A 15,611-nucleotide genomic window follows, 5' to 3' on the forward strand; every position below is an offset into this window, starting at 1 on the left:
TTTTTAAATTTAATGAAAGCTAGCATCCAGACAGAAAAATGCATTATTATATAAGTTGTCTAACCAGGGAAGTCTAGGTGAAAACCATTCAAGAATGAATAATGGATCCAGAAACTCTCTTTCCATCCAACTACTTTGCACTTCTTTTCTCACTAAATTATTTCCACTCCACAGGTTGCTTAGAGAAAAAAATCTAGTCACACACAGCTCACCCACCGAAAAACAAGGATCAGTTTTGCTCCTTGAAAAGACACTCTTCCCTATTCTTTTCTTAAGTTAGGCAGTCTATAGGTGAGAAATATTGCATATAATGCCAGAGTTTTTGATCCATTGATAAGTAGTCAAATTTCTTTTCGTCTTTTTGTTCTTTTCTTTTAAAAAAGAATCTTAGATAAGATGACTTTCTAAAAGACAAAAAGGATTGAAGGTGAGGGAAGAAATTTAGGAATGTGAAAACAAGAGATTTTAAGAAATAGTTTTAACATGATAGAAGAGATAAGGAAGATTCACTTCTTGATATAAGCATTCTCTTGTTAGGAAACCCAGACTGAAGTCTTAGACTTCCCCAAGCAGGCAGAAATCTGACAAGCAATAGTGAAGTCCAAGTTCAGATGATAAAACGTAAACACGTAGTAGACCCAAGTCAGCAAATTAAGGAAGAATCTGGGACTTGAAACATAGTGATTGACTAGGATATGCTAGCTTCAATGAATGGTTTTCTCTTTTAATTACTGATCCCTAATTTACTTTTAAATCCAGCACCTATCATAGTGAGTGCTCAAAGACTATAACCCCTGGTATGTTCATCAATAAGCTATCTCTGCTCCTTTCCAGGTACCATGTAGCTTGTTTGGGGGGTATTTGAGAGAAAATAGATGATAGAAAGATAGAGACAGACAGTATTTGAGAGAAAACAGATGATAGAAAGATAGAGACAGACAGACAGATGAATAGATAGGTAGATGGATGGATAGCCAGACAGATAAATCATTGTCTCTCTGTCTCTCTGTCTCTGCCTCTGTCTGTCTGTCTCTGTCTCCCCCCCCCTCTCTCATACACACATACACACAACAAACACACACACACACACACACACACACACACACACACACACACACACACACACACTCATTCACTTATTCCTCTTCCCTTCCCTGCTACATAGCAATGACATCACCACCACTTTTGAGATATTCAAAACCAGCCCACTTGTAACCACCAACATACAGAAGTTTTTCTCTGGGTCTAGATACAGAGGTACATCCTCTTTACAATACTGTCCATATTGTACTTACAACAATTTCCCATATTGGAAAATACTTTTGATTTTTAAGTTAATTCTTCCAGAAGTAATTTACTCATAAAATTATGAAACTCATCATTGTCCATTTCATTATAGTGTTTCTTTACATGGCTACACTTTGAGAAATCACAAGATGTCAGGACAAGGGCCTACCTTCCCGGATCGCGGTGAAAGGGGTACCTTCTTCCTCTTGAAGCCGGATCACCTTCAGTGCCACAAGTTTCCCATTTACCCTGGGGAAAAGGAAAAGAGGGAGAGCAAAAAGTAAGAATGAAAATATGTTCCCAGAACAGTCCCAATTGCCTTTCCTCTGGTGTCCTGTACTTTCTCATTGAAAATGTCAGTGATTCAGTTATGCCATGTGAAGACACATTCTGGAAGGGTGAGTTTCCATATCATCAGTTTTTAAAATATTCACACTTGCACAATCCAAGAACTAATTTCAGATTTCCTGAGTCAGTCCATGTTTCTTTTTAGAACTAAATTTAAAGCTTAAAGAAATCACACTGTTGAGAAAACATACCATAATATAGCAATACAAACTTTTGATCATTTGATTATAGATTAATTCACATCAATAGCTCCAAAAATAATTTTCCTTTTCCAGTAGCATTTTGTCACTTCCTTAATTTGGTCCTCCACCTACTCTCTAACTGGGAACAGCCCTCCCCACAACCTCCATTTAACTTGATTCAATAAATATCTTTAAATCACTTTAGAGTACAAGACTGTAGGCTAGAAATACAAAATTAAATAACAATCAGCTTATGGCAGTGAGGTCTCAATAGTTCTAAGTTTGGGTTTTCTTGAATTTCCCAATATTGATGGAATGCTAGGCTCTCAGGTACAAGAGAAAACTTAATATGTTCCAAAATCATGAAATTATAGCTACCAAATTTTAATGTGGGGATTTTAACAAAGAATTTATTCAATCTACTTGCAAAAGCACAACGCAACTGACAAGAGATCATTTGACCTCTTTTAAAGTGGAAAAAACAGTATTCTTGCAGCAGCTCATTCCACTTTTGTTGCTTTCCAGTTGGATCTGACTCTTGGTGACCCCATTCAGGGTTCTCTTGGCAAAGATACTGCAGAAGTTGCCAGTTCCTTCTCTTCAGTTCATTTTACAGATGAGGAAACCAAAGCACACAGGGTTAAATGGCAGGCCCAGGGTCACACAGCTGGGAAGTGTCTGAGGCTGGATTGAACCCATGAAGATTGAGTAGGCCGGACTCCAGGCCCAGAATGCTGTGCACATGGCACCTCCAGTTTTGCACCTCTAATTCTTAAGAAATTCTTTCCTAAGAGTTAAGTCAGTGTTTACCTCTGTAATTTCCAACCACCACTCCTGTTTCTGCTCACTTTGACCATAAAGAACACACATAATATCTCTAATTTATATTTCGTATTTTAAAAACTTTATCCCTTAGGCTAGCCCTCCCCTTGTCCTTCAATAGATCCATTTATAACATGAATTCCGAGTTCCTCCACCAGAATGGTTCCCCCTCCTTTGGACGTCCTCCAGCCCTTCCTAAACTACGGCACACAGAATGGACCACAATATTCCAGATAGGATTAGAACAAGACAAAGCCCAGAGGGACCACAGCTACTTTATTTCCAGAACAGATGCTTCTCCCAGCATCACTTCAAGTTTCTAAGATTCTTGTAGTCGTACTTGAGGTCCATTAAAATCTCCAAATCTTTTTGTCTCTCATATGGTCTATGTCTTCCCCATCTTGTGTTCATGAAGCTGAGTTTTTTGAACCAGAATAAAAAAATTTCTTATTTATCACTATTCAGCTTTGCCTTCTTAGAGTCATTCCCATACTCTAGCCTATAGGGATCTTTTTGGGTCGTGACATGTCATCCAGAGCGCTAGCCATTCCTCTGAATTTTGTGTCATGTGAAAATCTGGTCAATACGGCTTCTCTGACAAAATGTGAACTAGCATAGGACCAAGCAAAGACCCCTGGGGCCACCATGGAGCCATTGTACCCACTTAAACGGAACTCTTAACAAATAGTCAACCCCTGCACCAATTCCAAATCCGCCAGACTGTATTCCTTGGACTCCACCTCTCATCTTTTCCACAAAAAATATGATGGCATCCTTTATTAAAGACTTAGCTACAACCTAAGCAGATCATCTCTTAGTATTGCCTAATGAGATAGTTCAGTAACCTAGCCAAAATGGGAGATGGTAAAATCTGGCCGTGGCAAAGCCATGAAACAATCAGGCTTTTGGCAATTCACTCTGTTCCCTGTGCTACATATTCATTAATGATTTATTTAATGATCTGCTCCAGAATTGGAAGTCAAGCTCACTGACCCATATAGTTCAGAAACTCAATTCTTTTTTTTTTTTTTTTTTGGCTCAGGTTCATATGCTCTAGCTGGAACATAAATGTAATCTCTTTTTGGAGGAGGGGGAGGGTGCAGATGGAGTTGAAGTTGGTGACTAAGCAGTATTAAGAAACTACTTTAAACATTATTCCATGGTCAGAACTACAGTTTAAGAGACTCAAGATTAATAGAGAAACGAGTGCTTCTTGGAAGTAAAAAAACAAACTACTTTATCATCATCTTTAAAATGAGATGGAATACATTCCTCTACTAATTTTATTTTTCTCAGCCTCTTAGCATCCTGGATCTCAGGAGAAATAAAATAAATCTAAGAACTGCTTTGATTCCCTCATTTCTCCCCCCTCCTTCTAATCTCATCATTTCCTTAACACTGCCCCTCATAAAAAGAGATAAATACACACATATATATATATTTGCAATTCTTTTCCTAGGAGTTAATGTCATTCCTTTTGCCTCTGCATTTCACCTCACCTTTCCCTTTATTTTAGAAGGAAAGGCAGGTTGTTTCTGGAGAGTCTGCATTTCAACAAGACAGCCTAGCTGGGAAAGTAGGTTGAAGTGCACAGCCCTTTCATTAATGCATCAGAATACAATACAAATTGAATGCTGAGGAATACAAGGCTAATAACACAATGTTCTAACTCAGTGTTGAAATGTGTCTTAGAGACATCCTCCACAGTACCTAGAATACCTACAGTAAACAGCACTTGCTTCACACACCCCAAGACTTCATCTTTAAAAAGCCACTCATAGTTTATAAATTATTTTCCTTATAATAACCCTGAAGTTGGTTAAGGATTAAAAGTGAAAAAGAACATGTCTATCTCCTCCTCGGAGATCATGCTATGCAAATTCATCACAGACTATTTATCCAGATTCAGGCCAGTTCCAATGCTCTTGTGATGAAGAGAGCCATGTACACCCAGAGCGAGGACTGTGGGAACTGAGTCTGGGTCACTCTTTTTGCCATCTGTTTGCATTTTATTTTTTCTCATTTTTTTTCCTTTTTGATCTAATTTTTCTTGTGCAGCAAGATAAGTGTATAAATATGTATACATATATTGGATTTAACATATATTTTTACATGTTTAATATGTATCGGATTACTTGCCATGGGGGGGGGGGAATAGAGGAAGGGAGGAAAAATTGTAACATAAGATTTTGCAAAGGTCAATGTTGAAAAAATTGTCTTTGCATATGTTTTGAAAATAAAAAGCTTTAATAAAAAAAAAAAGAGGAATATTTATCCAACAGGCAGGTGAGCACAAGAACCCTGAGACTGACACACACCTCTCCACCCCCCCCCAGACCACCTGTCCTGATTCCAGTATAGTACTCTCTGTCATACAGAAAAGCAACTTTTGTGGGGAAGAGGCCAGTCGTCCCTACCAACTGTCAACCAACTGCCACTCAGGACAGGCAGGTCAGCTCTAGCAGAGCCAGGCAAGGCACATCATCCCACTCCCTTAATAATATCCTCTCAGATCTGACGGAGATAGCCCAAGACCCTGAGCCAAGAGCCTTGGGAATAAACCAAAGTTAAGACCTTAGAAAGAAAATGCTTGTCACTCAAAACCTCGGCACTATTAGACAGTTCGAAATCAGGAACTGATTTCTGATTTCATCAGTGGAAATGGCATTAAAGAAAAAGCATTATATATTTAATCTATGTCAGATTGCTTGCTGTCTTGGGAAGGTGGAAGGGAAGGGAAGGAAAGAGAAAAATTTGCAACACAAAGTCTTATAAAAATTAATGTTGAAAACTATTTTTACACATATTTAAAAAAAAACTACTGAAAAAAAAAAAAAAAGAAAAGGCATAACCTTTTGCTTTGCTACTGTGCGCTAAGGTCCTTTCCAACTGTGAAACCTTCCATATATGTTGCCTACAACAATAGAACTTATCAAAAGCAAAAGAAGGAACTGTCTTTTCTATTTGAATCCTCATCACTTAGCAAAGTGCTCAGCACATAGTAAGTTCTTATTAAATGCTTTATTAATTCATCCATCATCCAATCCAGACCCTGATAGCCATTATCTATGGACCCCCAAAATTGCCACTCATTTCTCAGTTTCTTGCCTAGTTCACAGTATCCATCCACTCCAATCCACATACTAGAGGACATCAACTCCCTCTTTTCCTCTCCCTCTTACTTCCTCTCTCTTCTCCCCTCTCTCTCTCTCTCTCTCTCCTCTCTCTCTCTCTCTCTCTCTCTCTCTCTCTCTCTCTCTCTCTCTCTCTCTCTCTCTCTCTCTCTCTCTCTCTCTAACTTCTCAATTCTTCATCATATTTAATTCCCATGATCTACTCTTTCACCATCTACTTCAGCTACAGAGATGGCTCAATCCTTAAGGTCACCATTACCCATGTGTAAACTCTGAAGTTCCTTATATGGACAAAGTAAAAGTTTTCATGATGACTTCCATTCACTTTACCCTTCAGTCTATCTCTTCTGCAAGAGCTAACCTCTCCTCCCTTCCCTACTTCACATCTGAGGTGAACCAGTTCAAATTCCCACTATATTCCTATCACCATATCCTATCATTGATCCCACACTGCCAAACCCTACACCTAGATATATCCCTCTGTTTGCTTTCTTTGTTCCTATTCACATGCCAAAGAAAAGAGAAAAATCACAAAACTGTATCAATTGGGTTCACTACAAATTTATATTATCTAATATTAACTGGGCCTTCACTGCAACAAGTCAGTATTTTTATACCTCCCTAATTGGTTTTTTTCTCCCATAGGGTCAACTCCAAACTTGCATCCTTCCTCAAGTTCCCCCATATGTGTCATTTCCCCCATTCTCCTAGCTCTGACTTTAACTCAACATCACCAACCAGATAAGCCATTCAAGGAGAGCTTCCTCTTTCTCTCCTCCTCATTTCCCATACCTCAGACCTTTTTTTCCTCCTTCTCTCCTCACTCCAGGTCTTTATGAAAAGGTGAGCCTTCCTCCTTGTCAAGACCAACCCTTCTACATGCACCCTTTATTCTATCCCTTCCTATCTCTATGAGATTGAAAATTAAAGAGTGGGGCTGTAGTGGAGACAATCTCCATTTCAACAGGCTCTTTCCCTACTGCCTCCTCTTACTTACAAAAGCCTTATTTCTCATGTCCCTCTTGGCAAGATTCCTAAGACAGACAGCCAACTCTAGCTCATCATCTTCTAAATCCTCTGCAATGGAGGAGTACACACAGGCTCTCTTCATCTCCCTCCCAGATTATAACAGCCTTCCAATGATTCTCTCTATCCCAAGTCCCTTCACTCTAACTCATCCTCTATTCATCTGCAACAATGGTTTTCCTAAAGCACTGGAACTTACCCATCATCTTCCCACTCAATTAAGTCTAGTGGCTACCTATTATCCCAGGGAGCAATACAAAGTTCTACATTTGGCACTCAAGCCCTTCCAACGTGGACCCTCCCAAGCTTCTCCAGCGTACATCTGCTTCACATATTCTATGCTCTTTCTAAAATGCCACATCTATCCTGGCCTCCATGCTTTTCATGCTGACATTCTATTCTTTCTCCATCTCTCCCTCTTCCTTCTTCCCTGGCTTTCTTCAAGATGCAGTTCAAAGAAAGAATCAATAAACTCTTAATACAGATTGAAGTAGACTACTTTCATTTTATTTTTTCTCATGGTTCAAAACATAACTAATCTGAAAATTTTTTACATAATTGTGCACATACACCTGTGTCAAATTGCTTAGTGTCTTAAACAGATGAGAGGAGAGAGAAAAATTCAAAACTCAAAATTTTATTTAAAAAAATTAAAAATTGTCTTTACATGTAATTAGAGAGAAAAAAGAAAAAAAGATGCAGTTCAAATCCTACTGCAAGAGACCTTCTCAGAATAATTTCTATGTACAAAGTATATTTCTTATATAGACATAGTTATTCACGTTTTCTCCTCTAACATGGGAGCTTCTTGAAAGCAGGGGCTGGATTTTGGACTTTCTTTGTACATCTGTTTAGCAACAAGGCTGGCATGTATTGAACACTTCCTCCAAAAAATAATATCTGCCTCCCAGAACTGTTGAGAAGATCAAATCAAATAAGCTATGTAAAGCAGTCTGCAAACCTAATAAACTCACTCAAAAGACACCATTAAGGGTTGATGAATCAGAAATTATTATTCTCCTTTGCAGATATGGGAAGTGACGTTCAAATCACTTGTCCACAGCCACAGGGCAAGACTGACATTTCCTAAAGTCAATGGGTTGGACTTGATGATGCTTAAGGTCCTTTTCAGAGCTCTCTCTATGATCCTTAATGATAAATCCAGAGTGCTGCAGAACTTGCAGAAGGAAGATCAGATGGTTCTCTCACTCTCTTCCCCCCCACCAAAGATTTCTGAAATTTTAATGTATTATATATAATTTATGTCAATTTTAGAGTTTACATTTAATCTAATTATTTTTCTGTGTTATGTAACAAAGATAGCACTCAACTTGAAATCAAGAAAACCTCAATATGAATCCTATTATTTTTTCTATTTTACTTATTTTACTTTACATTTACTAGCAAAGCAAAATGGAAATCATTGAACACTGCTTCTGTTTTAATAGTCTATAAAATAAGGAAAATAATACCATGTACTATGTGGGGGTTGTTGTGACTATCAAATCAAATTCCTTGGATAAAGCTCTCTATGTATCTTAAAACATTATAAATTCTAAGTATTATTCAATTTCAAATACAGTAGAGAAACCGCAAGACTAAAATGCTTTTTTTCAAAGGGTTTCATATTGAAAACTTTTTTTCTGTTTTTCCATTTGAGTTTCATATGTTGGCTCATCTTCCTTCAAGGAGCAGAAAAGTTCCCACTGACTGCAGCCAAGGATTCTTCAGTAATCTGATCACATACCACCTCATCAGCAGCTAACACCCACAGTCCAACTGCTTCACTGGGCTGCTATTAATGATTGTATTGATTATAAAATTGCTCTCTTAACCTTAAAACCATTGTGACTTTCTCTCTTCTTAATTAGTTTTGCTCTGGGTGAATGGACACTCATTGACTACTGAACCCCTGAGCACTTTTAAGCATTACCTACTGCCATATAATATGTAAAAATTCCAAGACCTGAGAATTGTGGAGCAGAGAAAAGGCTTAAAACCAAGAATATCTTACACTGCAAAGGAATATGACAGAGGAGGAAAAACAATTTTTCTATGGAAACAAACTTTCAAGTATTTCTTTTGTTCTGAGTTGAATAGAAACTTTGAAATACAAATGCAAGAGTCAAGAGAAGGCTAGAAAGAATAAATTTATTTAAGTAATAAAAAAGAGTTATATAATGATGTAGTGCTAACATGCTAATAATGGGGGAGAAGAAACAAAGTGTCCCTTCAGAAACTGAATTTCTTCAACAGGAACTAAGGGGAGTTAAATAATAAAAACAGAAACCCTGTAAGAGAAACAGATAAAAGTATTGTATATGTATAACAATCAGACTGTTTGCTGTCTTGGGGAGGAGGGAAGTTAGAGAAGGACAAAGAATAAAATCTGGAACATAAAGTCTTACAAAAATGAATGTTGAAAACTATCATTACATATTATTTGGAAAAATAAAAAAATATATATTGAGGAAAAAAGTGGGGAACAGAGGAAATGGTAAAAAGAAAGAATACATCCTCATACTTGGGTTCAACAAGAAGAATACCCAAACACAGAGGAATGAATGGAGCAAGTGGTCACAAGAGAACTTCATTCTTATCAGAAAAAGGGAAAGAAGGATGAGCACCACCCACACACAAACAATTTGGTGTAGAAATACCCCAGACTACAGGGGAAACAAGCAGGAGTGGGAGAGGGGGTAACAGGGAAAATAATACCAAGGAGAGGTATTGTTATTATTGACATTCATTAGCATTTTATAGACCTTTCAAACAGCAAAATAAATACAACTATTGTTCTACCTATATGGATGGAATGTATCAAATGACATAGCTTGGTCCTTGAAGGAATTCTTAAATTTCTGTTTTCCTAGTTTCTAATTTGGTTGGTGCAACACTAAAGAGACACTGATCTCTTCAGACAAATCCCACTTCTTCCTCCTAACTGGAACTGTTTCCCTTTTCTCCTACCCATCTTGGGTCATTAATTTCTCTTTAATCATTTTAATCCATGGGATCTCACCTATGTTTACTCTCAATTCTTTGAAATCGGCTCTGCCAAAAGCAATGGGGAACATCAGACTATGTCCAGATTTCCCCTCCTCCTCTATCAGAGAGTCAAGGATTGAGAGATCACTTCCCCACAGGTTCCCACCATTTTCATTCCAAGCAGCCAGTTTCTCTCTGTTAGAAAGAAGCAGATCCAGAATAGCATTTTCCCTCATTGGTTCATCTGACTTTTGAAAGATAAAATTATCACTAAGGCATGTCAAGAAGTCATTAGCTGTTCTGTTTTTTGGCAGAGAAAGTGCTCCAGCAGATGTCTGTATAACTCAAGTCCTCCATTATTTCTGGGCCAGGCTTCTAAGGTTATATAGTCAAAATCTGTCACTTTACAAAAAAGGAAATTGAGTTCCCAAAACATTCACTTAATTAACTTAGTAACAAGCCTACAACTAGAAACACCTATCTATAATTAATAGTTTCAGGTTTGCAAAGCACTTTTTCATGATAATTTTTTTTTAAATCACAATAGAGAAATGAGCTAAAGAATACAAGTATTATTATCTACATTTTTAAAAAGGAGAAATTACCGAAGGAGTTTAATTGACTCCCCCAGGTTTACACAGCAAGTTAAGATTTGGGAATCAAACAGCAGTTTCCTGATGCTAAGTCTAGAATTCTTTTTACTGAGCCACACCACCATTTACAAATTAAATTGATTTAAAAATTAAAAAGTTTGCAGTCAAATGTTGTAGACTGAAATCTTAGTCCTCCAACAAAAACCTTGTTAATTAAATCAGATATTACTTTATGGAAAGTAATTGAAGTTGAATTGCTTTTATAGAAGGGATATGTCAAAATGGGAAACAATGCAATGAATGCTCTGACTTTTCTTACAGAACATGCTATTCAAAGAACAGATATAGCTTCAAGATAAATTAGATGTTGGAGAACCTTTACTCTTTAGACATAATTGTTCTCTTTCAAGTAAATCAATGTATGATATATGAATCATAAGAAATGCCCAAAAGTTCTCAAAAGCCAAAAGAAATATTACTAACAACGAAACTGAGATCTCACAGCAACAAGAGACCTTCAAATTCACTTGATTCATGGCCTTCCTTTAACAGCCAGACCAGATGTCAGGGGAATGAAGATTGGGTGGGATAGCTGCTATAGAGCTAGACCTGGAGTCAGGCCAGTTAAAACTGGCCGCGGACACTTATTAGCTGTGTGACTTGGTCATCTGACCGCTGTTTGTCTCTGTATGGGGGTAATAACAGTATCTTCCTTCCAGGATTGTTGTGAAGATCAAATGAGTTATTTGTAAAGCACTTTGCAAACCTCAAAATACCATATAAACAAACACCAGAGATAAATACTAGAGTGTTATATAAATACTAGGAAATATTATAAATACTACAAAGTGCTATTATGTAAATACTATAGATGTATATAAACATATATAAATGTATAGAAAATCATATACATATATGTAATATCTACATATATATATAACTGTATATAAAGCATATAATATATAGGCCTAGGTTATCAAACATATGCTATATAATAATATATATTATAATTGGTGTATTATTATATATGTAATATGTTATATAATATATACATGCATGTAAATATGTGTGAATATAGTATAATAACATATTGAATGTGTTAACTATGTACTATATGTTTGTGTATAGGTTGTTATGTATGTGCTGTATTATACATGTGTTTTTAAGTGACATGTAGAACTAGAAAGAGCCTAAGTGGCCATTGAGTCTAACTCTGCATATTACAGATGAGGAAATTGAGGCAGGGAAAAGTTAAACAGGTTTTCAGTCACATAACTAGTGCCTAAAAAAGTGTTTATCCTTCCATAAAATAAAGTAACTGGCATTTATATAATGCCTTAAGATTTGAAAGGAATATATATATATATAAAAATCTCCATTGAGCATCACTACTACTTCATGAGAAAGGCATGTTACAAGTGATAAAAGGTGACACTAAGGTTACTCATTTTCCCAAATTGCTAGCAGCAGATGCAAGTACTGAAGCCAGGGTTCCCTGACACACTACTACGTCACAAACATAGATTCATTTATGGGAAAAGTTTTCTAGGAAACACAGAAATTCTCAGGTCTTCAGTTCCTAAATGGAAAAAATAATTTTTTAAAAGAGATATCCGGTAAGAGTTCGAAAATCTCATACCCCAACTGGTTATCTTCATGGTTTGGCAACTCTCAAAGCAAATTTTATAATTCTTGACTCGTTTTTTGTTTGCATAAAATTCATATAACAACAATGCAATAAAATAAAATTAGTACTATAACCTAAATCAGATTGGGGGGGGAAGTGTCCATATACAAACAATTAAAAGAAATTATGTCCAAAGGATATAAAGGAAATTAGGGAGCACACCTGAAAGAAATTTAATATACTCTGGAAAACTTAATATAGTCTGCTTCACTTGTCCCTTGTTATGAGATCTCAGGAGAATATAGTAGGTTGGGTAACACTGAAAAGAAGGCAGAAATAACGCTTTTGTTTTCTCTGCCTCTCAGTAAAAGGAGTAATAAAAGAAAATGGGCAGTTAGGCAGGGACAGTATCAGTTCAACTGGGGTAAAGTTAAAAAAGCAAACAGCAAAAGCCAAATACAATTGTCTAAGATCTACTTTTTGAAGAATACTTGAAAGAGTTCCTGATGATGCTTCTCTTTTAGTAATTCATATTCAAAACACATAGTTAAAAAAAGTAGAGTATATATGTGTGTGTATAGTTATTTACATATATAAATATAATGTATATCTATTTTATCTATACCTTTATCTATGTGTGTATATATATACATATATATATGTACACATATACATATGTGTATATATAAATCTGTAAGTGGTTATGAGTGTGTGTGTGTGTATGTGTGTGGGATTTGTAACCTAAATTTTTGGTTACCCCCATTCAAATTTGACCTCTTCAAGAAAAATTGTCCTATGTTTCTATTTATATCCATGGGGTTTAGCATGGTACATTAAACACAATAAGTAAGCGCTTTTTCCATCACTCATTTATTCACTGAATTGCATGTATATATTTCTATCAGAAAAAAAATAGGATTAACCAAAGCTTTCTAGGCTTGCCACTTAACAATGCTTTGCTTTGTTTTAGCTTTTGCAAAATAAAAGGAGAAGCCACCTCAAGTCTATTTAACCTGTGATGTTCTGACAATACTTCAATCTGGAAAAATAAATTAAACTTCAGTCTAATTCTGTCTGACATTGCCTCCTACTCTTAATCTTTATCAAACTTTCATAAAAGAAAAATGGACAGGACTATTGCCAAGACACTTGTAAATTAAATTCTCTCTTAATGAAATCCAAGGATTAATACAAAGCTGTTGTAATGTCTGTTTATTAGGGGGTGATTAGCAATGATGATGTGTAACACAGAGCAGTGACATAAAGAAATGGAAATGATACTTTGGAATGATGTCCCAAAGAAGAAATAAATGGCTGCTGAAAACTAACAAAGTAATTTGTAAAGATCAGTTTATATTATATTAGCAAGCTATAATGAATGCATGGAATGAAAATGGAAATGAAAGGAGAAAATATTGCATTATTGAATGAATAATGTTCCTACACGTAGATCTACAATTCAACTAATATTTACTGATCATCTGGGTACTTGGGATGGACTATCTGGCTTTGAACAAGAAAGTCATTTAAACTCTTTAGTCCTCAATTCTTCATGCATAAGATGGAAGAAATTGCACTAGTTGGCCTCCAAGGTCTCTGTGAGGTCTAAATCTGGGATCCTATGAATTTGCTAACTCCCAGAATTTCAGAGTTGGAAGGTCTTCTCAACCAATCAGATGTGGGACCATCAATCTATACTGTCCTACTCTACCTTGCTACCCACTTGGTCATCTCAGTGCCTGCATTTATACCCATCAGTGGTCATGCAGTTTGGATTTGAAAGTTTCATATGAATTGGAAGCCAATAATACCACTCAAAACAGCCCATTCTCCTTTTAAATAAATGATTCATGTTCTCAAGAAGTTTTCCTTCATATCAAACATAAATTCATCCCATTTCAAAGGGAAAACTAGAACTCTTCCAGAACCAAAACTATAATATAATATGATATGATATGATATGATATGATATAATATGATATGATATGATATAATATAATAAACTAACAAGATCTAGAAAAGTTCTAGTTCTCTCTTCTGGGGCCAATTAAACAAGGCCAACCCTTCTGTCATTTGAGGGTCCAACAAATACATGAAGGCAGCTATGAAGTCCCTTCACTTCCTACTTCTTTTTTGCATATTTATCATGCTTCATGAACCTGCCATTCTATTCCCTTAGCCTTAAGTAAAAGCCCTACTTTATAACAAATCCACAGATTACTGTCTCCACCTCCCTTTTTATAGATAAGGAAACTAAGACATAGAAGACAAATACTTTTTCATGGTTGGACATTTACTAAATGTGTGAATCAAGACTTAAATGAAGCCTTCTGACTCATACTCAAGCTCTTTTGTTAGGTAACACAGCACATAGAACCTGGAACCTGAAGTTAAGACAACATGACTTAAAATCCAACTTCAAACACTAACTGGCTATGTGATTCTGGACAAGTTAACAACATGTTTAACTCAGTTGCTTCATCTATAAAACTGGGGAAAGAAAAGCACCTGTCTCCTAGAATTGTGAAGATAAAATGAGAGAATATCTATAAAGAGCTTCACAAATATTAAAACACTCTATATATGCTAGATATTATTATTTTCATTATTAGTGGCTTATGTATATATATATGTATATATATACACACACACATATATATATAGTTATTTTCATTATTAGTGTTATTTTATTACAACTATCTCAAATGCAGCTCTATATATGAGAGAGAGAGAGAGAGAAAGAGAGAGAGAGAGAGAGAGAGAGTACATTCATATACATATGCACAGAAACATAAATTATATCACAATGATTCTTTGGCTAAAACTTTGAGAAAATATTAAGAAGTGGGCAATATTATAATAGCTATCAATGTTGAAAAACACTTGTGGCACATACACTATCCTTTAGAGAGCACTGAGATCACATAACTCAGGGAAAAACCACAGATCTCCCAAAAAAAGTGTAATTTAGGGTCAATCCTTTTTACTCTCTCTCCCACCAAACCTTGAATGAAGACTGATGATTGCATAATTTCTCACCTTCAATTTTCTTAAACCACTCTCTGACTAAAGTGCCAACAATTCAGAAGATAATAAAAGCAGGAAAACAGAAGAACAAAAGTAACCCAGCAGAGTTATCCATAGCAGTGAACTATATGTACTCTTAAAAATGCTACTAGACAAGGGCTGTGTTTCAGCACAGAAGTAGGCAAACTGAGCAACAGATAAGGAGACATTAGTCCTGAGTGCATATGCAGCCAGAAGGGCAGTTCATGGAGTTAATGCATCAGGTATTGTACCTTATACAGAAATTATAGGAGGCTGAGGAGCCTAATGCAAAATTATAAAGGAGCAAGAGAGAAGGTTGGAATGATTTTGTGAAACTGTATAAGACTGTTGATGGCACCAAATTGTTCCATGAATTAAAAAGCCATTTTTTTAAAGTATCAGCATTCTTTTGATGAAACCATATTGTACCAATTTGTTAATCAGGCAACCAACAAGGATTTAGCCACAAAGGATAAAAAAGGAAAACTAAAAAACAGATCCTGCCTTCAAAGAGTTCCCACTATACTGAAGTAGCTAGGTGTCATAGAACCCCTTA

The 15,611-nt window shown here is 36.0% G+C and overlaps 1 protein-coding gene across 10 annotated transcripts in view; it reads right to left on the bottom strand.

Annotated features, from left to right (window-relative positions):
* CDK14 (cyclin dependent kinase 14) overlaps positions 1-15,611 on the bottom strand; it is a 772,185-nt gene that overhangs the window by 394,781 nt on the left and 361,793 nt on the right. For all 10 annotated transcript variants that reach the window (XM_074266573.1, XM_074266570.1, XM_074266566.1 and 7 more), the window contains one exon: positions 1,457-1,536. In XM_074266573.1, the coding sequence (XP_074122674.1) occupies positions 1,457-1,536 (80 nt within the window). The remainder of the gene's footprint in view (positions 1-1,456; positions 1,537-15,611) is intronic.

This window comes from Sminthopsis crassicaudata, chromosome 5 (assembly GCF_048593235.1).
Source record: "Sminthopsis crassicaudata isolate SCR6 chromosome 5, ASM4859323v1, whole genome shotgun sequence".
NCBI lineage: Eukaryota > Metazoa > Chordata > Mammalia > Dasyuromorphia > Dasyuridae > Sminthopsis > Sminthopsis crassicaudata.